Source organism: Megascapheus bottae, chromosome 6 (genome assembly GCF_031878675.1).
Source record: "Megascapheus bottae isolate mThoBot1 chromosome 6, mThoBot2.hap1, whole genome shotgun sequence".
Taxonomy (NCBI): domain Eukaryota; kingdom Metazoa; phylum Chordata; class Mammalia; order Rodentia; family Geomyidae; genus Megascapheus; species Megascapheus bottae.
The window spans coordinates 22,142,546-22,169,087 of NC_143514.1; the positions used below are offsets into that span (position 1 = coordinate 22,142,546).

At 37.8% G+C, this 26,542-nt stretch overlaps 1 protein-coding gene across 2 annotated transcripts in view; it reads right to left on the minus strand.

The window, feature by feature from the left end:
• Positions 1-9,575: 9,575 nt before the first annotated feature.
• Pkn2 (protein kinase N2) overlaps positions 9,576-26,542 on the minus strand; it is a 116,886-nt gene continuing 99,919 nt past the window's right edge. For both annotated transcript variants that reach the window (XM_090334461.1, XM_090334460.1), the window contains 7 exons: positions 24,854-25,030; positions 21,237-21,299; positions 19,272-19,348; positions 17,878-18,020; positions 13,496-13,603; positions 12,063-12,143; positions 9,576-11,974 (listed from right to left, as the gene is read on the minus strand). In XM_090334461.1, the coding sequence (XP_090190587.1) occupies positions 11,771-11,974; positions 12,063-12,143; positions 13,496-13,603; positions 17,878-18,020; positions 19,272-19,348; positions 21,237-21,299; positions 24,854-25,030 (853 nt within the window). In that variant the 3' untranslated portion in view covers positions 9,576-11,770. The remainder of the gene's footprint in view (positions 11,975-12,062; positions 12,144-13,495; positions 13,604-17,877; positions 18,021-19,271; positions 19,349-21,236; positions 21,300-24,853; positions 25,031-26,542) is intronic.

Genomic DNA, 26,542 nt, shown 5'->3' on the forward strand with positions numbered 1-26,542 from the left:
TTTTAGGACTGTTGCACTTACAGTCTATATTTGAATTCAGTATATAATTCTGAGTTGACAGGGTTATGTGAACCTACAGAGGGCTAGGCTGGTAATGTGATTAATATGTCACTGTCCAAATGGTCTTGGCTCTATCCCTCCTACTTAGACTGGAATGCACTCAAGGAGTGGTCAGGCAGGAGAATCCATGTTCAGGGACAAGCAGAGTCCCCTCGAGACTAGAGTTAATTCTTTAAAGGAGTCCGGGGTTTGATGAGTTCATGACAATGGATGTGAAAACTAGCACATCTGTCTTGGGTGTTTAGCTTGCCAAAAGTCATGGAAGTCTACTAAAGACTAAGACATGTTTGTACAATCAGAGGGCCAGGGAAGGAAATTGCTCCCCTCCCCCCACATAATTACAAATTTGTAAAAGGTAAGTTTAATTACTATTTCCATATAAACACTACTAACTTGTTAATACCTTTAATATTTCCTGCACACCTCACAGATTGCTAGCTAAGGGGAGAAAGTAGTTTCAAATCACTTGCTTGTTGTTTAGCACTAGTCAGCTTACCATTTTCAATAAATCAGTGATGCAGAAAGTGGCTCAAATGTAAAAACTACAAGCACGAAGAGCCCAAGGCTACAATTTAGCTTAATACTGTAAATGTTAGAAATAAGTTGAATTTCAAAATATACAATAAAGTATGTATGTGTGGGCATGTGCACACATGGCAATTTTGCGTAAGTAGTTCAAAGGAACAATTTGGAATGTAAGCACCCCAGAGTGGGACTGTTTAGGACCACTGACCTACACAACTGGCTCTCACTGAAGTATGAAAATAGCAGCAGAAAATCTTTTTCGTGTGCATGTGTGTGTGTGGGGGGGTTATGGGGCTTGAACTCTGGGTCTGGGCACTGTCCCTGAGCTCTCCAGCTCAAGGCTACCACCCTCCCCTGAGCCACAGCCCCACGTCCCGTATTCTAGTGAATTAATTAGAGATGAGTCTCATGTTCTTTAGTGCCCCAGCTGGCTTTGAACAGCGATCGTCAGATCTCAGCCTCCTGAGTAGCTAGGATTACAGGCATGAGCCACCATGCCTGGCTCTTTTAAGCTTTTGTATAATTCTCAAACAATGTATAGTAATCTCCATTAAAATCACCAACTTTCTACAGTAGGACAAAATACTGGTTTACGGTGCAAATTCAAATCACAACAAAAGACCCTGGAAAATGTTGTTGAGGGTTGGGAGGTGGGTGGTAGTCCAAGAAATGTGCAAATGTGAAATGAGGATCAGTTTAGAAGTTCCTTTAAAGACGGAGGTATGAGCATGAGAGCATGAGTACCCTTTAAAAAAAGAAAATGACAGTACTTGGGTTGAACTCAGGGCCTGGCACTGTCCCTGAGCTTAGCACTCTACTACTAGAGCTGAAGTTCCCCTTGTGGGTGTTCTGGTAGTTAACTGGAGATAAGAGTCAGACTATCCTGGGGGCCGGGAGTTTCGCCTAGTAGTAGAGTGCTGGCCTAGCATGCACAAAGACCCAGGTTTGATTCCTCAGTACTACGTATATAGATAAAATCAGAAGTGGTCCTGTGGCTCAACAGGTACAGCTCTATCCTTGAGAAAGCCCAGGACAGTGCTCAGGCCTTGAGCTCAAACCCTGAGCTCAAGCGCCAGGTCTGGGGGGAAGAAAGTCAGACTTTCCTGCTTGGGCTGGCTCTGAACCATAGTTCTCAGATACCAGTTTCCTAAGTAGTTAGGATTACAGGTGTGAGCTACTGGCGCATGGCCCAAACACATGCTTTAAAATTGTTTCCTGAGCATTGTCACATAGAGGGGATCTAGGAATTCGCTTTCTTAAGAAGTAGGTTAATTCTGGAGGGCAATGTAAAAAGTAAGCCCGGAACATGTTTTTATAATTGTCACTTATCATTATTGTTTTGAGATGGGGTCTTGCTAAGTTGCCCAAGCTAGCTTCCCACTTGTGAGAGTCTAAAGCATCATCATGCCTGGCTTCCTAGAACATCCTGCTGGGCATAAAACACTCCAAGAGAAAAACAAAGAGAAAAAGGTGACATAAAAAAAAGAAAAGCCGGGGCTGGGAGTTTAGCCTAGTGGTAGAGCACTTGCCAAGCATGCAGGAAGACCCAGGTTTGATTCCTCGGTACCACACAAATAGAAAAGTCGGAAATGGTGCTGTGGCTCAAGGACTAGAGCGCTATAGCCTTGAGAAAGCCCAAGAACAGTGCTTAGACCCTGAGTTCAAGCCCCAGGACTGGAACAAAAAAGAAAAAAAAAAAAAGAAAAAAAAGCTAGAAAGCTAGTTGGGAGTGGTGTGGACAGCTACAATTCCAGAACAAGAGGAGAGACAGGAAGCCATTAAGTACACACTATCAAACTACACACTGAGACCCTGTCTCAAAGAAGCTGAATTCTGGGAATAGCTAAATGAAGCCAGAATGAGCAGAAAAGCCTGTAAAACTCTTATCTCCTACTTATCTGAAAACTGGAAGTGGAGCTTTGGCTCAAGTAGTAGAGCACTGGCCTTGAGTAGAAAAGGCTAAAGAACAGCACCTAGGCTCTGAGTTCAAGCCCCAGGACAGACAGACAGACACATCACACACACACACACACACACACACACACACACACACACACGCTGTTAATGCAGAAGCAAGAAATATTAAGAAAACATTTCATGTCTCCTATGCAATAATTTATTCAGCTGAGGATAATCAGTTTGGGATAAAACTATTTACACCTCACATATTGTATAGTAGCTACAGAGGGAAAATATATTTACACAGTGATCACTGAGAATTAAAATTGTTAAATTTACATCAATAATAGTGGAAAAAATTGAAATCACTTTTATCCTGATCTGACAAATGTCAAGTATGATAAAAATGTTGTTAATTGTCCTAAAATGATTTCTATTTGTTTTTGTGTCACTACTAGGCTTGAACTGCTGGCCTGGGCACTGCACCTGAGCGTTTTTGCTCAAGGCTGTCACTTTAGCATTTGAGCCATAATTCCACTTTCAGCTTTTTGATGGTTAACTGGAGATAAAACTTTCCTGCCCAGACCATACTCAAGAGACTGAAATCTAAGGACAATATGAAACCAGTCTGGATTAATTCATGAGACTTATCCCTATGCAAACAAGAAAAATCTGGAACTGCAGGTGTGGCTCAGATGAGAGCACAAAAGCTAGAATTCAAACCCAAGTACTGGCATTTTCTGATCTTTTTTGGTGTTGATTGCTTCTCTGCAGAACTTATGATTACATCAAAACATTAGGCGTTGGGCCGGGAGTTTGGTCTAGTGGTTAAAGTGCTTGCCTAGCATGCATGAAGACCCGGGTTCGATTCCACAGTACCACATATAGAAAAAAAAAAAGCCAGAAGTGGTGCTGAGGCTCAAGTGGTAGAGCTCTAGCCTTGAGAAAGTCCAAGGACAGTGCTCAGGCCCTGAACTCAAGCCCAGGACTGGCAAAAACAAAAACAAAAACAAAACAAAACAAAACATAAGGCATTAACTCTGTTGCGGAGTAAGACAAGAATAAGATTTCCATTTGTTTTACCAAGCAGATCACACGTAAGGAATCAAGGCTGTTCTGTCTCTTCATGAAACAGACTTTTCCTTAACATAGTGTTAACAGCTTTGCTTTCTTACACTTTTTATTATTTTGCAGTACTAGGGTTTGAACTCAGAGCTACCTTTACTTGAGCTCACTTACTGGAGCCTTGGCTGATGCTCTAACACTGGAGTCACTGTTGGGTTGTATGTGTTTGTGCTTGTAATGAGGCAGGTGAAGACCTACAAGGATTTACTGGATTCATGATTGGAGTTGTCCAGATTTCAGAGAAATTTGACATTGTTCATAAATAATATTTCTACATTTTGAGTATCTCCCCAAAAAGATTTTTATTCTTGTCTTGAACATCTTTTTTTTTAAAGTTATTTTTGGTGCTGCCCCTGATCTTTTGTGCTCACGACAGTACTCTTACCACTTGAACCACAGTGCCCCTTTCCGTGTTTTGGTGGTTAACTGGAGGTTAGTATCTCAGGCTTTCCTGCCCAGGCTGACTTCAAACTGTAGTCTTCACATGTCAGCCTCCAGAGTGCTAAGATTGCTAACTCTGAGCTACCTACCACCAGTGCCTGGCCTTGAGCATCTTTTGTCGCTATTGGAAAGGATGCATTTCATATTTTTCTCCAAGGTTTTTGATGATGGTGCATAAACAACTTCTCTGTCATTTTATATTTAGGATCTTGAATAAACTATTGTTTGTAGCAAATTTTAAACATCCTAAGAGCATTATCTGCAAATAGCCATTTTCCTTCTTCTCTTGAATTTTATGCCAGGAAGTAGCTGAGTTCAATGTTAAAGAGGTGGTAATGAGCAGCCTAATTCTACTTGCAATTTAAGAGGAGTAATTCCAAAGTTCTTTCCAAGGTCTTCTTTGGATTTAGGGTTTTTGTTTTTGGCCAGTTTGGGGGCTTGAACTCAGGGACTGGGTATTGTCATTGGGCTTTCTCAAGGCTACCACTCTACCACTTGAGCCAAAGCACCACTTTTGGCTTTTTCTGTGTACGTGGTACCAAGGAATCGAACCCAGGACTTTGTTTGCTTGGCAAACGATTCTACCACTAGGCTACACTCCCAGCCCAGTTTTTATTTTAATATAAACACTTTTGTTAGGTAAAGAAAACTGTTTTTTGAAAGTCAGGAATTAGCTCTACCTTAACTATTACGGCAAATGACACTCCAGATTTTCTAATACTATGCTACACTTGCATTCCTGTTATAAGCACAGTTTGCTAGTGGGATAGTAACTGTAGGAGTAGATATCATTGAATCTGATCTGCTAGTATTGTGCTATCCTCAGAAAGTTATACTAATTTCTTAGTTTGGTGGCAGACACTTTGGACATTATCAATAAATATTCTAATAAAGTTAAAATCTCTTGAAGGTGTGGAAGAATTTGTGAAACTGTACAAGCTAGTATTTTCTCTGTAGAAGGACTTCAACAGTATGTATGTTTTTCATTACCTTTCCAGAGCTTTGACCATTTTGTTAGCATTTTAAAGATTCTTTTGTCTTTTCTATTAGTTCCACTGGGTAATGAGTTATTCCCTTGTGCTATCATAAGCTGAACAGTTGGATATTTGAACTTTCCTTTTGCTAATAGGCATTTAGTTTGCAAAGTTCCATGGATTTATTACCTTTGCTATAGCTTAGTTTTAGTTCTAGATGTTTTTACTTAATCCAGGTATTAAATAACTATTAGAATTCATCCTTGCTTTGGCCAATTGAAACTATATTTTTTCACATACACAAATAACATTGTATATAAAAACTTTTTGTTTAACTATTAGAAAATACAATTTAACTGTAACTTCTTATAATTTATGGCTCAATTTTTAGAAAAAGCTCCAATTGTTATTGCAAAGAATGAACTTTAGTTGCTGGATTTAGCTGCAGAATTCTGTATGTCCATGGGATTAAGCTTTTTTTTTTTTGGCCAGTCCTGGGGCTTGAACTCAGGGCCTGAGCACTGTCCTTAAGTTACCTCAAGGCTAGAGCTCTACCATTTGAGCCACAGCACCACTTCCAGCTTTCTGTATGAAGAATCAGCCCTATCATTGCTGATTCTTAAAAGTCTGTTGACAAGGGGCTGGGAGTTTGGCCTAGTGGTAGAGTGCTTGCCTAGCATGCATGAATAAGACCAGGGTTCGATTCCTTGGTACCACATACATAGAAAAAAGCCGGAAGTGGTGCTGAGGCTCAAGTGGTAAAGCTCTGGCCTTGAGAAAGTCCAAAGACAGTGCTCAGGCCCTGAGCTCAAGCCCAGGACTGGCAAAAAAAAAAAAAAAAAAAGTCTGTTGACACCCTTCCTCATGCTTCTTACCACACATTTCTCCATTTATTTATATCTTAAACTTTTTTTTTTTTGTGGGTCATGGGGCTTGAACTTGCCTGGGCGTTGTCCCCGAGTTCTTCAGCTCAAGGCTACCGACTTACTCAGAGCCAAGCCCCATGTTCCCTTTTCTCAAGGTTAATTGAAGAGTCTCAGGTCCTTTTGTGCGCCCCGCTGGCGTTGCTCCGGGATCCTCAGATCTCAGCTGGGGAGTAGCCAGGATTACAGGCGTGAGCACCGGCAAACTTTCCTTTTTCGCTATAATAAACCTAATTTTTCCTTATAAAACTTAATCTGACAAACTTTTCTTTTTTTTTTTTTTTTGGCCAGTCCTGGGCTTGAGCTCAGGGTCTGAGCACTGTCCTTGGACTTTCTCAAGGCTAGAGCTCTACCCCTTGAGCCTCAGCACCACTTCTGGCTTTTTTCTATGTATGTGGTACCAAGGAATCGAACCCGGGTCTTCATGCATGCTAGGCAAGCACTTTAACCATTAGGCCAAACTCCCGGCCCCTCTGACAAACTTTTCAATTTGTAAGTCTTCTCTACTTACATTAGTTTACTTGAATGGATGTCTATGGTTTTACAGCAGAGGTTAATCATAGGGCCTCGTACTGTCACTCTGGCTGTTTTATAGCAGAGGCTGATCTTAGGGCCTCATATTATCACTCTGGCTGTTTGCTCACTGGAGCCATGACTTCAGCCCACAGTTTGGGTTTTATATATACTGTATGTTTAAGTGATTATCTTTGTTATCTTATGATACCAATTTAACTAACACCTATAGTTAAATGGTGTTTACGGCACCTTAGCAATAACTGTAGAAATCTAGTTCTGACTCACTCTATTCAGTTTGTGTTAACTTGAAGAAAAAAACCACAAAAGAAATTCCAATCATATTTTCTCTCTCTGTCTCTCTCACCATTTCCTCCTTAATTCATATCTTTTACAGCCAGATGCAGTGGCTCACGCCTGTAGCCTATAATCCTAGCTACTCAGAAGGCTGAAATCTGAGGACTGAGGTTCAAAGCCAGCCCGGACATTAAAGAACGTGAGACTCTTAACTCCAATTAACCACTAGAAAACCGGAAGTAGGGCTGTGGCTCAGGGGTAGGGCAGTAGCTTTGAGCTGAAGAGCTTGGGGACAGCACCCAGGCCCAGAGTTCAAGGCCCATGACTCCTCCTCCCCCCAAAAAGCATATCTTTTAGAATATAGTACTCATGATAAATACTCCTTTTAAAATATTACTCTCATTGTCACAATTCTTACATTCAACCTAATTTTAGGTGTACATTTGCTTACTAGCAAGCTGCAGAAAGTACTCTATTTGTTGCTGTTTCGAACTCAGGTGCCAGTCTTTTCCTGTATGGATATAGATTCTTCTCCCTAGGTAGTTTCAAGTATTTTTCTTTGTTGGTTTATAAAATGTTTCTATGTACAGATTTGCTTATAATTCATATTGTTCAGAGAATATTATACATACATCCATCACCTCTAGAAAACTTGCAGCCATTATGCAGTTTGAATATTACAATCCTTTGTTAAATATTACAATCCTTTGTTGGTGGCAGGCCTTGAACTCAAGGTCTGGGTGCTGTCCCTGAGCTTTTTCATTCCAGGATAACACTCAAATTATACTAGAGTCAAGGTAACAAAAACAGTATGGTAATGGAGAAACAAAACCAAACCAAAACAAAAAAACAGGTAAGAGCAATGGAAAAGAATAAAAGACCCAGAAATAAAACTACACAGATACAACTATCTAATGTTTTTGTGTATGTGTGTGGGTTTGCTAGTATAGAAGCCAGAGCCTATACTCTGGCTTGGCTTTTTTTGTACATAGCTAGCACTCGACTACTTAAACGAAATCTCCAGACTGGCTTTTTGCTGCTCAACTGGAGATGGATTACCTCAGACTTTTCTGCTTGGGTGGCTCTGAATTGTGATCCTCCAGGTCTCTGCTTTCTGAGTAGTTAAGAGTATAGGCATAAGCCATGAGCATCCAGGTACAATTGCCTAATTTTTGACAAAGAACCCAAACACATCCACTGGAGAAAGAATACTCTTTTCCAAAAATAGTACTGGTTAAACTGGGTATCTACCTGCAAGTTACTGAAATCTATTCTGCTGTACAAAATTAACTCCAAATGGATCAAGGAACTCAAACTAAGACCTACAATTTAAATCTATTACAGGAAAATACGTAGTGAACCCTGAAAGTTATTGAGGCACAAATAATTATTTCCTTAATAGGAGTCCAACTATCCAGAAAATAAGAACTGGCAAATGGGAACTACATCAAATTAAAAGGGTTCTACGTAGGAAGAAACAATAACCAGAAACAAGAAACAATCCAAAACAATGGAAGAAAATCTACACCAGCTACACAACAGGAAAACGATTAATATGCAAAATATACAAAGTAATAAAAAATTAAGGGGGGAGGGAAATGGGGACCAAGACATGAGAAAAAGGTATCAATGTATGTGAATTAATGTACCTTCTGTCTGGCGAATATAATGTAACCCTTCTATTAATTACAATAAAAAATTATGAAAAAATTAAAGGATAAATATTCAATTAATAAATGGGCAAACTGATCAGACAGTTCTCAGAAGGGCAAATAGCTAACAGACACATGAAGAAATGTGTAGTATTCTCAGCCACAAAGAAAATACAAATCAAAACTAAGATTCTACTTCACTCCAGTCAGAATGGCAATCATCAAGAAAATAAAAAGCAAATACTAGCTAGGAGGTGTGTGTGTAAAATCCACAAACCCTACTGAAAAGGAAGCTACCTAAAATTAACCACTAACCACTATGGAAATCAGTATGCACGTTTTTATAAAAAACAAAAACTAGGGCCAGGAGTTTGGCCTAGTGGTAGAGTGCTTGCCTAGCATGCATGAAGACCGGGTTCGATTCCTCAGTATCACATACATAGAAAAAAGCCGGAAAGTGGTGTTGAGGCTCAAGCGGTAGAGCTCTAGCCTTGAGAAAGTCCAAGTACAGTGCTCAGGCTCTGAGCTCAACCCCAGACTGGCAAAAATAAACAAACAGCCCCCCCCCAAACCTAAAAACAGACCTATCTTATGCTCTTGTCAAATCACTGTTGAGCAGCATACATGTTTGTGGATATGAATGCAATAATGTGTGTAAATGTATATAAATACACAACCACACATACACATATTTACATATTTGAACTGTGAGACTGTTTAGAAGACTGAGGAGGTGAGAAAATGAAAGAATGATTGAGAGTGAAAAATAGCAAAATATATTGTGCTTATTATATAAGGAATCTCAATTAAAGCTACTGACAGGGTTGGAGATAGGGAAAGAAAAAGCAATTTTCGTTAAAGCCTCAAACTGTTACAGACAGAACATGGAATATTTTATATTTCTATCATGTTCCATTTACAATTTTTAAATAAGGCTAAAAATGCTTGTACTGTTCTACTGATTGTGAATTTAAGGGCAACTGACTATACAGAAGTAAAATATAATTTTACCCATTTTTTCTTAGTGAAGAGGACAATATGTTTTGAATTTTTATGGATATAGACTTTCCCAGGTCTAAAAGTATTTTTAAACACAATAAACACAATAAACCTGATAAATACCTTAATGACTAGGAATTTTTTTTAAAAAAATAATAAAACCAAAGTTATATTTTAATCTATTTAAACTTTAATTTGTGCATTTGTGGTAATTTATGACTGCAAAACACTTTTTTCTTAGAATGACATAAAGGCACATTTCTTTTGTATGCATAGTGTACCAATCTAAAATATCCTAATACCCTTACAAAGTGCTGAGCAGTCACATACACGTATAGTAATAACAAAATATATTTACATTCTTAAAATTTTCAGTCTCACTAAAATATATATATTTTAAAAACTACAGAAAAAATTAGTGCTTTCTTTAGCTTAATTGTGTGAATATATCCCACCCACTAATTTTTTTGAGTGATTGACTTCAATTTAAAACTTTCTGTACATTGTGTAGTTATAAAATGCTGTCAGTTTTTAATGTTAAAAGTCCACTTTAGACATTGCTTTGTATGCATATTTCAGAACCAGCAAAGGTGAACAGACTGTACCTCAAAAGCATTTAGTGTTTCATTTTAATTTGTATTAACACTGTTTAAATTAAAGCCAGACAATTACAGTAAATTCCTTATTATTTTTTCAAGGAAATTAGCTGGCATTTTAAAATAACTTTGAACAATGTATTATTTTTATAAACTTGTCTCACAAAGGAACTTAGGTAATAATCAATTTAGAAGGCAATATCCCTGCACGATTTTAATTGTTCTCAGAGAAGAGTAAAAACATTGCCAGTACTACGTAGAAAGGCTCAAATATATAAAAATATTTTAAGCTCAACTCTTCATAAATCAGTGTATTTTCAGGTTTTTCGTAAGTTTTTAAGAGATGAGCTCACTGTAATTTATTGATTCAGTATAGTTACCAACTTGATATTCCTGAGGTATAATGACTGTAACATGTTACAGGATCAAAGATGCTATTACTGAACTGGGGAAAACCAATGAAATCCTAGACTAGAAAGGGAAAAGTAAATACATCACTCCTCCAATTCTAGCATGAGGAAAAAGTCATGATTTGCAAAAGGACAGTGAGAAAGATAATAAAAGAAAAAAACCACAAATAGATCTACTGAAAAGTTTAAAAAGTATATGATCAAATTGTTTTGAGACTTTTGAGGTACAGCTTTAGTGTTACAATATTTTTTTTATAAAATATAGACTGTTTTATCAAAAATACTTATACATTCTGTTACAATATATTGCTTTTGCCCTCAGTAACTGCCAATATAAAATCTGGATCCAGTGGCCCAAAATGTACAAATGCACTTAATGTAAATGCTGTAGTTTGAGGTGTCTGCTTGGCCACTGTGCAAAAGTGATGAAATAGTGAAATTAAATAATAAGCCTACAACACAGAATACATTACAACCTGTACATATACATGTTCACAGCATGTATGTATACAAAGAAACCAAGATATAGTTCCCTTCTACAGCAGACACAAGAATAAGATGAACTAGGGTGATATATGTAGAAAGCATATCAAAAAAGGGCTATTCAGGATCACTGATTTTGGAAGAAGATATGACTGGACATTGTGGGTGTGTACACTTTGAGGATGGTATCATACAATATATTGGTTCTCTTAACATGTTAAGTAAATGCTGATACTCCATTCTGTCAACATATTTGGCAAGTAGCTCTGTTTGAAAGCTGTTACATGGTAAAGATAAGGCAAATAAAAATTTCTTCTCCTGATATAGAAAAGTTTAAAAAAGGTAACAATTCATTGTCATTTTAAAAAATCAAGCCAAAGGTATATAAACTGTCACTATTTTGTTACAGTAATTTCTTTAAGAAAAATTAGAGCACTGCCTTAGTCAAACAATTGTATTTCACGTGAATCATAATAGCATTTCAAACACTTTTTCCATTTTGAAAAAAAAGAAAAACAATATTTTTACTTAAGGCAGGCTTATGGCAATGATAGGGAAAGATTGTTTCTCCTTTTTTTAAGAGAATTGATCCAAAAGTATTTATTTGTAAGGAACTTTCAAAACCAATTTTCATTCAACCTAAATGCCATGAAACTGTTTCCAGTGCTCAGATTCATGTTGAAAACATTATGAAGCCTGTTTTCAAGAAATTATTAAAATAGTACTTTAAAACAAATCTTCATGTGTTTTCTGAAAACAAAACAAACCCACAGAAGCTGTTGGTGGAACAGAGAGCAAAAGAAGGGATGCTATTTGTTAGAGGTCTTCTTCTTGAATTAAGCCAGTCTGCTTGTATTCACAGTGTCCAGGAACTTAACACCAATCAGCAATGTAGTCAAAATCTCTGAACATTTCTTGTTCCTCTTCTGAAAGTATCCTTGGTTCTCGAGGTGGAGTAAGAATAGGGGCTTCTGAGGTAAATTCATCATCAAAATTACTAACATCTTCCCGGCCTCTGATGGTAGGTACAAATGGAGGCTTGACTTTTTTGTCTATTAGAGCATTCCAATCAACTAGCTGGATTACAAACACAAAATGACCAGGCTTACCATTCGTAACTGTATTTAAAAATACATTTAAAAAAATCTTTAATTTCCATTCTTACCCGAAAAAATGGGTGCTTTTTTACATCCTCTGCATCTTTCTCACCAGCTCCAAGGCGCCGCTCAGGATTTCTTCTTAATAGCTAATACAACAAAGCAAATAATAATAATAATATAAAATAAAAAAATAAATAAAAAGTTAATTTTCTATTAACAGAATTTCATAGCTTTCAAAAAATTAGACAGTTTTTGCTTGTATTTGTCTAAACCAAACAGCAAGTGTGAATTAAACAGAAAGTCTGAATTAAATAAAACTTTCAAACATCTACTGGGAAATTTTGTCCAATCTCAAATTTTAACATTTACTTTGTTTGCCAGTCCTGGGGCTTGAACTCAGGGCCTGTGCACTGTCCTTAAGCTTTCCTTAAGGACAGAGCTCTACCACTTGAGCCACAGCACCACTTCCAGCTTCTTCTATGTATGTGGTACCGAGGAGTCGAACCCAGGTCTTCATGCATGCTAGGCAAGCACTTTAACCACTAGGCCAAACTCCCAGCCCACACTTCCAGTCCTTATGCCTTGTCTCCCAGCCCCCATTAAATTTTACTTTTAATCTGTTCTATTTTACTTTTTACTTCTCATTACAATATTTAAAAGGATAACAAAAACAAGTTTGTTGCCTTTATTCAATGATTTCCTTCTGTTCCTCCCTCTTCGCCTCTTTATTATCCTATCTAAAATGGTTCATGTATTGGCTTATACATGTTAAACTGTTAAATCATAAATCATCTTTGTATTACTGGAATGTGGGTGACCTTTTTAATGAGCTACGCAATTTGATTTGCAAACAGTTTTTTCCCCCTTTTTTAAAAAAATTGGGTTGCTATGTTGAAAATGAAGCACACAACTTGTAGGTGAGGATGGAAAGGAAAAACTGGGAGAGTGTGAGGGAAGGGGTGTCCAAAAAGACATGTAATCTTTACCTGACTTAAGCAACTATAACTTCTCTATACAATAAAGAAGTTAAAAATTGATGCATGTAGTGGGGGGGCTTGAACTCAGGGCTATGCACTCTTGCTCAGCTTTTTCAGGTGGCTGTTTATCAGTGTACTGAAAGCAACTTCAAAATTTCTTCTTCTTTTTTTTTTTTTTTTTGCCAGTCCTGGGCTTGAGCTCAGGACCTGAGCACTGTCCTTGGGCTTTCTCAAGGCTAGAGCTCTACCACTTGAGCCTAGGCACCACTTCTGGCTTTTTTCTATATATGTGGTACCGAGAAATCAAACCTGGGTCTTCATGCATGCTAGGCAAGCACTCTACCAGTAGACCAAATCCCGGCCCACAACTTGAAAATTTCTGTTGTCAATATGTCAAAGAGACTGGTTTATAACCAACTTTTATGGATGTACATTTGTCTAGTTTTAGAACAAGTTAATACACCAGGTGATCAGTAGGACAGAATTCCTTCAGTTAAAAAAAGCCTTAATTTAGTTCTTACCCTTCTCATTATGGAAATAGCTTCTGTAGATAAGAATCTTGGATACCTTACTTCATCATTTACAATACTGTCGAAAACTTCCTCTTCATCATCACCAGGAAAAGGAGACTAGAAGAAATATTTTGGGGTGGTTAAAATAATTCTTTTGGTTGCTGGTCCTGGGCCTTGAATGCTGGGCCTGTGTGCTGTTCCTAAGATTTTTTTTGCCCAAGGTTAGTGTTTTACCACTTGAGGTACAGCACCACTTCCTGCTTTTTCTGTGATTAATTGGAGACAAATATCTTATGGACTTTGCTGCCTGGGCTGGCTTTGAACTGTGATGCTCAGATCTCCCTTTCTGAATAACTAGGCTTATAGGTGTGAGCCATCACTGCAAAATGATTATTTTTTTGAAGTAGGTTTTTTTTTTAATTTAATTAATTAATTTATTTTGTGGGTCATGGGGCTTGGACTCTGGGCCTGGACGCTGTCCTTGAGCTCTTAAGCTCAAGGCTACTGCCCTACCCTTGAGGCAAGCCCCATTTCCTAGAGGTTAATTGGAGATAAGAGTCTCAGAGGTCCTTTTGTGCCCAGGCTGTCTTTGAACCTTGATCCTCAGATCTCAGCCTCTTGAGTAGCTAGGATTACAGGCATGAGCCATCCCGGCTCAAAGTAATTTTTAATACAGTAAAAAAATGTTATCATCTCTTTGAGGTCCAACTAAGACTCAAGCCATAGAAAGGAACAAAACCAATCACTGAACTAGCAACCAAAAAAGTATTATAAAAGGTCAAAACTGTTATGTATCTATTTATTACCCAATACTCTTACTGAAATCTTGACATTATAGGGAATCTATAAAAATCTCTTGAGGCCGGGAGTGTGGTCTAGTGGTAGAGTGCTTGCCTAGCATACATGGAGCCCTCTTCGGTACAACATACATAATATAGACTTTCACTTAATTCCATTCCATTTTATTATACTCTATCCCATTTTATATCATTCACAAACTCATCTATCTGGCTATACTTTAAAACTGTCTATTGCATATGGAGAATATTTAGATACACATTTTGTTTTCAAAATCAACAGCAAATTAATGGCACCAAAACACAGCTAGATTATAGGCACAGTGATCGCATGCTTAGTGAAAGGAATGAAAAGAGGTCAGAAAGCACCCATTACAAGGCATCTTTAATGTGCCAAAGATAGCCAGGGCATTTTTTGTAAACAATATTAAAATTATGACACTGGATTGTAAAAAAGTAGTTACCTTATATTTAGTATAACCATTTGTTGCACTAAGGGATAAAAACTATGCTTAAAACTGGGATATCAAAATTTAACTTCAGAATTTCAGGTGGCTTACATTTTATTCAATAATTCAAAATCCTGAAAGGTCTAAATGTCATTTAGTGTCTATTATCACTGAAATGAGTCAATACATCTAACCCTTACTGGCAACTGAGAAAATCCACGCTTACACCTCATTATGTTTAAATTGGTCTCTTGCCTCCTAATAAGGTATTAAAGAATAAAGCTAAGCAGAAAAAAGTTTTAATGGAACAAATGGAATTTTTAGTCTGAGAGATATATGAAAATGAATTCAGATCCCACATTTAAAGGCTTATCTGCCAATCTAATTCCTAATATATAGCAAAATCTCAACATTTACTTAACCAAAATTTAGTTGTCTACTCATTCACAGCATAAGTCTAATATGTAGTTCATGGGAAAAATCTAGTTTCCTTCATTTCTGGAATGAATGCACCAAGTAAAGAGAAAATTCTTTTCCGTGTGTCTGTGTGTGTGTGTGTGATGTGCGTGTCTACTGATACTGGGGTTTGAACTCAGGGTAAGGGCACTGTCCTTGAGCTTTTATTTTTGCTAAAGCAGAGGGCTCTATCACTTAAATCACAGCTGTTGTTCTGGCTCCTCCCACCCCCCCAGGTCAGGGGGCTTGAATTCAGGATCTGTGCACTGTCCTTAAGTTTTTTTACTCAAGGCCAGTGCTCTAGACCTTAAGGCACAAGCTCCTCTTCTGGTCTGGTGGTGGTTGACTAGAGACCAGAGTTTCCTGGATTTTCCTGCATGGTCTGGGTTTGAACTGTGATCCTTAGATCTCAGTCTCCTCAGTACCTAGGATTATAGGAGTGAGCCAAAAAAAGCGCCCAGCTGGAAATTCTAACCTTCATCAGAATATTTCCCACTTTGTATTAATACAAATTAGTTTTACAAAGAGGTTTCATTCTCAACACGTCCATATATTCATAAAGACATCTTGATCAGACTCGGGCTGTCACTCCTCTTTATCTCCTTTTCCAAATCTCAACAAACTCCACTGTTAACATTTTCACATTTTGGCTATTTTGATCAGAATTTTAAGGGCAATAAAAGTGATTTTACCCATTGATCAATTCTATACTGCAAACTATTACTGTCTCTCAACAGCAAAAAAAGAAATAAAGAAAAACCTGCATATATTAAAGTATTTGGTTTCTGCCAAAAGATTATTAAATCTAAGAAGATAAAGCTAAAAGTATGTTTTAAGTGCACATAAAAATATAAAAAGGGGCAAGGGTTTGGCCTAATAGTAGAGTGCAGTGCTTGCCTAGCATACACGAAGACCTGGGTTCAATTCCTTGGTAACACATACATAGAAAAGGCAGGAAGTGGTGCTGTGGCTCAAATGGTAGAGCTCTAGTTTTGAGAAAGCCCAAGGACAGTGGTCAGGCCCTAAATTCAAGCCCCAGGACTGACAAGAAAAAAAAAAAAAAGACAAAGATCATGGGGGAATGCTTGCATTCATGCATGCATGAAGCCCTGGGTTTGATTCCTCAGTACCATCTAAATAAAAAGCAAGAAGTGGTGTTGTTGTTCAAGTGGCAAAAAGTGCTAGCCTTGAACAAAAGAAGCTCAGGGACAGTGCCCAGGCCCTGAGTTCAAGCCCCAGAACTTGCAAAAAAAAAAAAAAAGAGAGATCCATGGCTAGCTCAACTGGTTATAGTGCTAAGTGTTGTGAAAAAATAAGCAGAGAAATAAATCTCTGAGTTCAAATGCCAGCAGTAGCAGCACTTTAAAACACACATACACACACCACAAAAAATAGTAGTAGTCTACTTAACGTCAACATTCATAGAATCCAATGTCCTTCAATCATTGTTATATATCCATCCACTAGAAGTACACAAATAAAAATTTGAAAATGCAAATGGAGTTTTTAGTTATTTTATTTTTGTGGGTCATGGGGCTTAAACTCTGGGCCCAAGGCTACCACCTTAACCCTGGAGCCACAGCCCTACTTCCCCTTTTCTAGAGATTAATTGGAGATAAGAGTCTCTGGGTCTTTAGTGCCCAGGCTGTCTTTGAACCTTGATCCTTAGATCTTGGCCTCCTGAGTAGCTTTGGATTACAGGCATGAGCCACAGGGCGCAGCTGCTTTCAGTTATTTGTAATAAGAGAAAGACAAACACTAACCAGATAACTTTCATCACTTAAAAACTGTAAGGGTTGGGAGTTTGGCCTAATGGCAGAGTGCTTGCCTAGCATGCACAAAGACCTGGCCAGGTTCAATTCCTTGGTACCACATACCAAGAGAGAGGAGAAGGGAGAGGGGAGGGGGGAGAGGGGAGAGAGGGTAGAGAAGGGAGGGGGGAGAGAAAGAGAGAGAGAGAGAGAGAGAGAGAGAGAGAGAGAGAGAGAGAGAGAGAGAGAGAGAGAGACAGAGAGAGAGAGAGAGAGACAGAGAGAGAGAGAGAGAGACAGAGAGAGAGAGAGAGAGAGAGACAGAGACAGAGACAGACAGAGAGACAGAGAGACAGAGAGATCTGAGGAGCCAGTCTTGGGAAACAAGTCCAAAGACACTTATCTCCAATTAAACAGTAAAAAGCAAGAATAGTGGTGTGGTTCAAGTAGTACACCTTGATTGACAGGGCACAGTGGCTCATGCCTGTAATCCTAGCTACTCGGGAGGCTGAGATCTGAGGATCATGGTTCAAAACCAGCCTGGGCACTAAAGAACAAGTGACTATTATCTCCAATTAATCACTAGAAAATGGGAAGTGGAGCTGTAGCTTCCCGGGTAGGGCAGTAGCCTTGAGCTGAAGAGCTCAGGGACAGGGCCCAGACCCAGAGTTCAAACCCCATGACCCACCAAAAAAAAAAAAAAAAAAAAAAAAGAAATAAAGAAAAGAAAAAGCTAGTCTCCTACAATACTCCTAAAGAATTGATCAGATACCTAAATATAAAAAAAGCCAGTGAAGATGCCATAGGACAATCAACTATTAGCATATTACAAACCTTACAAAACTGAAGTTCCACTTATGCAGAAGACTTTATATATGACATGCCTTGTTCTTTCAATCATCTTTCTTCTCCCCTCTTCCCTATTTCCAATTGCTTACCTCACCTACGAGCATTTCATATATAAGTACACCAAGGCCCCACCAATCTACAGCCCTTGTATATGATGTTTCTGTTAATACTTCTGGAGCAAGGAATTCAGGAGTGCCACAAAATGTGCTTGTTCTATCTCCATATCCCATTCCTGAAAAAGATAAGATTTCAATTATGGATTTGCAAAGAAAACCAAATTAGATGAAAAAAACAAAAAAAACAAAACCCAGAAAATTAGCTGGGCATAGTGGCTCACGCCTGTAATCCCAGCTACTCAGGAGGCTGAGATCTGAGGATTGAGATCCAAAGCCAGCATGGACATGAAAGTCCATGAGACTCTTATCTCCAATTAACTACTAGAAACAGGAAGTGACACTGTGTTTCAAGGGGTAGGGTGGTAGCCATAAGCTGAAGTGCTCAGGGACAGTGCCCAGGCCGAGTTAGAGCCCCACGATCAACATCATCAACAACAAAATGTAGAAAATTAGATGATATCCTTAGGAAGCAGAATTAAAGTTCTTATGCCTGGTGATCAAACTCAGATATTCTAAAGAGTTTTAATAACGAATGTAAAGAAAGTTGTACATAGGAATCTTATGTTAAAAAACTAGCAGTGAAGAGGAATGAGATTTTAAGAAACAAAAGCATTTATAACAATAATGTCCAATACAGAGAGAAATCTAATTACAGAAAAAAACTTTTAGTGGGTGCAGTAATTAGGTCAGTGAACACATGGTGACATACATTAACAAAGTTAATTCATATATCATGCTAGTTGATGAGTAACTCTTACTTATAGCATACTGAATATTATGTTCCATACTAATCTCCAATAGTACTCCTGAAGAGGAAGGACTATATTCATTTTATAGATGAAGAAATGGATGTAAAGATTCAAAGCAAGTTTTTCAAAGACATATATAAAATGAGGGGGATAGTCAAAGTGGAAACTTAAAAGACAGTTATGTGTAAGCTCATCATCTTTATTTATGCTGTTATGTGATATCAGATTGAAATTTCCTAAGCTTATTTACTTTTGAGTGTACAGAAAACATTATTGAGATAGTTATGTATACATTTTGTAATTTAAATGTTAATAGCTCTAAAGAGCTGGAGAACAGTTATAAGGTATGTAATTCACTCTGTACAACCACAGGAGAATGAACAATTTGATGCTTAAAACTTTCTTAAAGTAGTGACAAAACTATTAGTCATACAAAGAGATTCTTAGTCTTATGCTATGATTTCTGAAGGCCTAATCTATTTGTATCCATAAAGTCTTGATGTGTAAATTAGGTTATAGAAACATTGTATTTCAAAGAATTAAAATAAAAATATTATTTTTACGCAAAAGTTGAAAATTATACTTTATTTAAAACTGATACTTAAAAAACCCAATTACCTTCTTTGCACAGACCAAAATCAGCAATTTTCACAAAGCCCTCTGTATCAAGCAGTAAGTTATCCAATTTCAAATCTCTGAAAATGAAAACATTAAAAAATGAAAATATTTAGATCACAGTTAAAAAAATTTAATAGGAATCTTTTTCTCTTTACTAAGAAAAATCTTTCCAAGTTATAATTTGATATTTAAATATTGCACCACATAAAGTTTTCGTCTTTTATACAATTTATTGCTCTACATAATATGGTTTCTATATAACTTTTCTGTTACATAGAAAAGAATGTCTTTTAAAGAAATGTCTTATCTTTTTTTTTTTTTTTTGCCAGTCCTGGGCTTGAGCTCAGGGCCTGAGCACTGTCCTTAGACTTTCTCAAGGCTAGAGCTCTACCACTTGAGCCTTCCGACGTCAGCATCATTTCCGATTTTTTCCTATGTATGTGGTACTGAGAAATCGAACCAGGGCCTTCATGCATTCATAAGGAAGAATTAACAGTATGAACAGGCTATTAGGCAAGAATCCCTCCCTGTGCCTCCTGGTCCTGCCCAAGGTATAGGGAATGAATTCAGTGCCTTGAGCTTGCCAGGAAGGTACTCTATCACTTGAGCCATACTTCTAGTCTTCTTTCCTTTTGTATTGTTATTTTTGAAGTGGGGTCTTAATTTTTTTTTTTTAAATGCTCAGGCCAGTTCTGGGCTTTGCATCTTATGCCTTTTCTCCCTAGTCTTACTGAGAACCAAAGGCACACTCCAGTGTACCTAGACACTGATTCCAATGGACTTCTATAAACTTTTTTTTGGTGCCAGTCCTGGGATTTGAACTCAAGGCTTGGTGTCACAGAGCTTTTGTTTTCAAGGCTAGTGCTCCACCTCCAACTTTTTCCACTTTCAACTTCTTTGATACTTAATTGGAGACGGTCTCATGAATTTTTGTGCCCAAGCTGGTTTCAAATTGTGATCCTTAGATCTCGGCCTCTGAGTAGCCAGGATTACAGGTGCGAGGCACTGGTGCTCATGCCTGGCTCATAAACCTGTGTTAATGGTCTGCCCTTAAACCATACTTTCCCCACCCCTGCAACTGCCTCCCAAGTGAGCTAGGATTATAGGCAGGCTCTCTACCACTTGAGCCTTGCCATCTGAACAGAAAGAGTAACAATAACTTGGTAAAGAATAATTTGGGAAAAAGAGAAAGCCACTTGAAAATATTTTATCCTTTAAGCTAAACAGAATCAAGAGGAAATCCTAATATTGAGAACATTATTAATTCATACTGTTTTTCCCATAATTTGCTATGTCTAGACCAGTATTATTCAATCTAATATTTTGTCATACATATAGCAGGGCTATTCAAGTGTGGTAGAAACTAGTAACTGGGTTATGTGTGTGTGGAGGGGGAGGGGCCAGGGAAGGACGTCAAAGAGTCTGAATGCTGTCTTTCAGCTTTTTCACTCAAGTCTGATATTCCACACTTGAATCACACCTCCACTTCTAGGTCTTTGATAATTAGCTGAGGTAGGAGTCTCACAGACTTTCTGGTCCAGGATGGCTTCTAAGTATAATTCACAGATCTCAGCCTCCTATATAATTAAGACTACAAGACATTTTTGATACAGTCTCTGTGTGTGTGCATGTACTGGAGATCAAACCAGAGCAAGCGTTCTGCCACTGAGTTCTACACATTTCTTGAGAGTTCTTCCAAAGAAAGTATTGTGGTAGTCTGCACACTGGCATCTGTTACATTTCAAGTAGTATAGAGAGATTTCCTACAGTGGATAGGTTACATGCAAAACATTCACTAGAATGAATATTGTTGGTTAACTGTCATCATAGGTGTACTCATCATTGTACTACTTTTAACTTTTTTTTGTTTTAGAAGCTGGTTAAACATAAAATACCCTTTTCAATTATCTTTAATTCTCCTTAACGTCAAAGGAAGCTAGTAAAAACAACGAAAACTTTACTCACCTGTACACAATTTTGTGTTCATGTAAATATTGCAACCCAAGAACTACACATGCAGCATAAAATCTGTATGAAGAATTAAATCAAAATAAGTTTAATAAAGTTCACTGCTCTTGAATCCTAGTTTATATTTTTATGCTTTGAAGGACAACTTTGTGTTTAATTAAATCCACAAATATTTATTTAGTCCTATATACAACATCTTATGCTGGGTATTACGAGTGAAAATTTAAAAAGGGTGAGTGAAAAGTACAATCTTGAGAATGGAACCCATTAAATTTGCCTGGTAGATTCACTGTAGACTTTAGAGAAGTCATGGTACAGTGCTGTAAGAAGAACTACAATGGGTCATGAGAAAGGAAGAACAGCATCAAAAACAAGTTATACAAGAGAAACACAGGGCATTCCCTAAGAAAGAAAAATAACAGAGGAGAGAATGGCATGATGTATTTGACAACTACTACTGAATTTGGTGTGGTTAAAAGAAAGGCTGTGTATACATCGAAGAAGCAAGACAGACTGGATGCAAGATCTTCAATGTCTTATATAGATTGCAGTTTCTTCTTTTAGTAATAGGTAATCAAACTGATAATCTAATAGCAGTGTGAATGTTAGAAGAAGAAAAAGGTAGAAAAGAAGGGGGAAGAGAGCAAATATTAGGTGTTTGGGATAGTACAGATGAAAGATATAACAACAGCACTCAATGTAGCAGGAACAGAGAAATTAAGAAATAGACTGAAGATAAACAAAAAAAATTGGCATGACAGGACAGGATACCTCATTAGGTATTCAGGAAGAGGGAATGATAAGAGCTAAAGATGACTATTGTTTTGCTCTTGAATAAAGGTAACATTGAGTTATGGATTTTCAGTTTTGGCATTATTAGAGTTTGAACTCAGGGTCTTAAGGTGCTTGCTAGCCAGACACTCTAAAAGAACAGCCACATCTATCCCCTTGCCCCTTTTATTTTAAACCAGTCCTGGGGCTTGAACTCAGGGCCTGGCACTGTCCTTGAGCTTTCTCAAGGTTAATGCATTGATCCACAGCACCACTTTCTGCGTTATTCTGTATATATGGTCCTAAGGAATCGAACCCAGGGCTTTGTGCATGCTAAGCAAGCTCTTTACCACTAGGCCACACTCCCAGTCTCTCCTCTGGTTATTTTTGTAATAGGATTCCCCAGCCCCCTGGGCTTTTTTTAGTGCTCCTATTTATGCTTCCCATAATACTAGGGCAATGGACCCATGCTACTATACTCAGCTTTTTTTTTTTTCAGCCCTGTGACTTGAACTCAGGGCCTTTTCAAGGATAGAGCTCTACCACTTGAGTTACAGCACTTCTAGTTTTTTTTTTTTTTTTTTTTTTTTGCCAGTCCTGGGCTTGAGCTCAGGGCCTGAGCACTGTCCTTGGACGTTCTCAAAGCTAAGCTCTACCACTTGAGCCTCAGCACCACTTCTGGCTTTTTTCTATGTATGTGGTAACGAGGAATCGAACCCGGGCCTTCATGCATGCTAGGCAAGCACTTTAACCACTAGGCCAAACTCCTGGCCCACTTCTAGCTTTTTCTATGTATGTGGTACCAAGGAATTGAACTGGGTCTTTGTGCATGCTAGGCAAGCATTCTATCTCTATGCCAAACTCCCAGCCCCTCAACTTTTTATGGGTTGAGAGGGGGTCTGACAAATGTTTTGCCCAGACTAGCCTAAAGTGCAATTCTATTTCAATCCCCAAGGAGCTAGGAATATAGTATAAGCTACTGAACTGGCTTGAGTTCATGTTTAGTATTATTATCTGGGTATATTTTGGAGACAGAATAAATTGTACTTGCAAATGAATGTTGTGGATGAGGATCATAAATGATCCATTGTGTTCTGCTCTGAACAATATGTAGGTAAAATTACTGTTGAAAAGATGGAGACTACCCATGTAGCTGGCCTTGGAAACGTTAGGTAAGGCAGAGAAGAAATGGTAAAAATTAAGGGTTCAATTTGAGATTATCAAATTCTTTTCAGTCTTATAAATGGAAAAAAAGAACAAAAATTATAAATTTGGTAAATACCAAGTAGGATTATAGTTATTAAAAATAGTTCCCTAGGTTCAAATCCTACCTCTACCATATAAGAGCTTTAAATGAGAACAGGAAAAATTATATATATACATATATATATGTACACACTGTATATCTGTACTGCAGGTACAATAATTTTAATCTCAAATAATTACAATTGCATTTTATGTATTAAATAAACAATTTAAAAATACTATTGAACTTTACATGTACTAAAGCAGATTATAGTAAAAAAAATGTCTGTTTTCTACCATTTTTTTGGAAGCAGTATTTACAGAAGTTGAATATCCCTACACCCAAAATCTAAATTTAAAAGGATCCAAAAATCTCAAACTCTGACAACCAACAGATACTGAAAATGGTTCTGAATCAGGCATGGTGATAAATGTCTGCAATTATAGTACTCAAAAGTCTGACATAAGAGGAATTTTAGGCAAGCCTAGGACACACATTAAGATGAGCCTACACAGGAGGACACTGTTTCAATGCTGAATCAGTAAACTGTCTTTTAAATTTCAAAATCTGAAAAAGCTCCAATAAACAGAAATACTTTCAGTTCCAAGGTATTTTGGACAAGATACCCATTCTACATCAGTTCCCTTTATATTCTTTTTTTTGTGGGTCATGGGGCTTGAACTCAGCCTGGGTGCTGTCCCTGAGCTCTTCAGCTCAAGGCTACTACCCCCTATTCCTGGGCCTGCATGTTGTCCCAGAGCTCTTCAGCCCAAGGCTACCACCCTACCCTTGAGCCAAGTCCCAATTCCTATTTTCTAGAGGTTAATTGGAGATAAGAGTCTCAGGTCCTTTTGTGCCTGGGCTGCCTTTGAACCTTGATCTTCAGATCTCAGCCTTTGAGTATCAGCTAGGATTACAGGCGTGAACCACTGGCTCCCTTTGTATTCTTTGGAAGACATGAAAAGAACAAGAAACCAAATACTTGACATATGTTCTTTTAAAATGTAAATATGAGTATTCTATACAATTATTCAATACAAATTCCTCAGTACTTTGAAGTATGAATTGTATTTGAGGTCATAGTCCTGGGATGTTATTCCCTTGGGGGAAAAATCTAATGGCTAAAAAGGAAAAAGATATTCGAATGAACCCAAGTTCTATAAGTTATTCCTGGGGGGGAGGGGTTAAGACCTTTTTTCAAGACTAGAGCTCTACCACTTGAGCCATAGCACCACTTCTGGCTTTTGTCTATGTATGTGGTACCAAGGAATTGAACCATGGTCTTCGTGCATGCTAGGCAAGCACTCTACCACTAGGCCAAACTCCTGGCCCTGAAAAAAATCTAATAGTTAAAAAGCAAATTAATATTCAAATGAACCTAAGTTCTATGTCTAAATCATCAAGTAAGACTGACTAAGCCATGAGATTTTTCAATATGGACAAAAGAGTTAATAAATACAGTAAGTATATGGCAAAAGGTAAATAACACACAGCAACTCATTTCTTTTCAGAAAAACTTTTAGTCAGAGACTTCTTTTTACCCCAGAAAGAAATCAGGCATGGAAAAATCTCAGACGAATGTCTAAAGCATACTCACACAGCTCTTGGTTCAGAAAAGACATCAGTATGAATGTGCATCATTAGGTCCCCACCGGCAGCATATTCCATTACAAAGCAAACATGCTCTTTGGTTTGGAAACATGCAAAAAGGTTCACCAAAAAGGGATGCCTTACACTATTCACAGTTTCAAAAATTCTTTTTTCACACATCAGGCTGTAAGAGAAAATATTTTAAATGATAAATTAGAAAATGATTAAAGAGTGTTGAAATATATGATCTGAAAATTCTTCTAGAAAGTAATATAGCTAGAGTGTATTAACAGAAACTAAACTATGCTTAAAGGTCGTAGGGTTTACCTTAGTAGTACCACAGAAACACAAGTATGTGCTAAGAGTTCATTTTCAAAACAATAAAGATTTTATGTAGATACCTAGGTTCCATTATGAATGAGTTGAAAAATCGAGTAACAATATGGGAAAAGATTTACGCATTATGCTTGTGTACCTTATATATAGTAGAAGTATAGCATTTTTAATGCTTCTTTTTGTGGACCATGAGCTAAACACCAGTTTAACATTAAATACTGCAAGTAAGCATAGCTATCATGATACATACTGTCACATTTTATTTATTTATTTTTTTCTGTCAGTCCTGGGCCTTGAAGTCAGGGCCTGAGCACTGTCCTCAGGCTTTCTCAAGGCAGCAAGTGCCACATTCTATGTAATTTCCTATTTATTGTTTTACATAGCACTGGGGTTTGAACTCAAATTCTCACTTGCTAGCTAGACATACTCATACTCTACCATTTAAACCATACCTTTACCTTGTTTTTATTTTATTTATTTATTTTTTGCCAGTCCTGGGCCTTGAACTCAGGGCCTGAGCATTGTCCTTTAATTTTCTCCCCTACCCCCCAAGACTAGCACTCCACCATTTAAGCCACAGTATCACTTCTGGCTTTTTCTGTATATTTGGTACCGAGGAATCAAACCCAGGGCTTTGGGCATGCTAAAGTAAGCACTCTACCCCTGGACCACACTTCTGGACCTGTGTCTGATTTTGCTTCAGATTAGATCTTATGACCAGGCCTGGCTTATTAATTGAAATGGGATCCAAGCTTTTTTGCCTGGGCTACCCTTGAAACTTGGTCCTCTCAGTTTCTTAATCCCAAATTGCCTGGGACTAAAGGTATGTGCTACTGTATCCTACATATTTATTTATTTATTTTTTGTTTTTGGACTAAGGTTTGGACTCATAGTTTGTCCAAGATTTTTTTTTTTTTGGTAATGCATGGTTAGTAGGCTCAACTACATGGGCCACAGTTCAACTGCCTTTTTACTTTTTTTTTTTGGGGGGGGGGTGGTTCAAAAAGAAATAATCCCTTGGGAAGGCAAGGGCACTGCACAGAGCCTTGAAAGATGGTGCTTCAAAGCCAGCCTCTATTTATTTAAGACAGTGTCATAATATATATATATGTAAATGTAGGTAAGACTGAAACTCATTAGGTAACCCAGGTTGGCCTTTGACTCATGATCCTCTGCCTCTGCCTCCAGAATTCTGGCATTAAAGGGGTGAGTCACTGCAATCAAGCCTATATTAAGAATGTGACAAAGCTGAGTGCTAGTACCTCACATCTGTAATCTAAGGTTCTCAGAAGTCTGAGATCTGAGGACTGTGGTTCAAGTAAGCCCAGATATGAAAGTCTGAGACTCTTATTTCCTATTA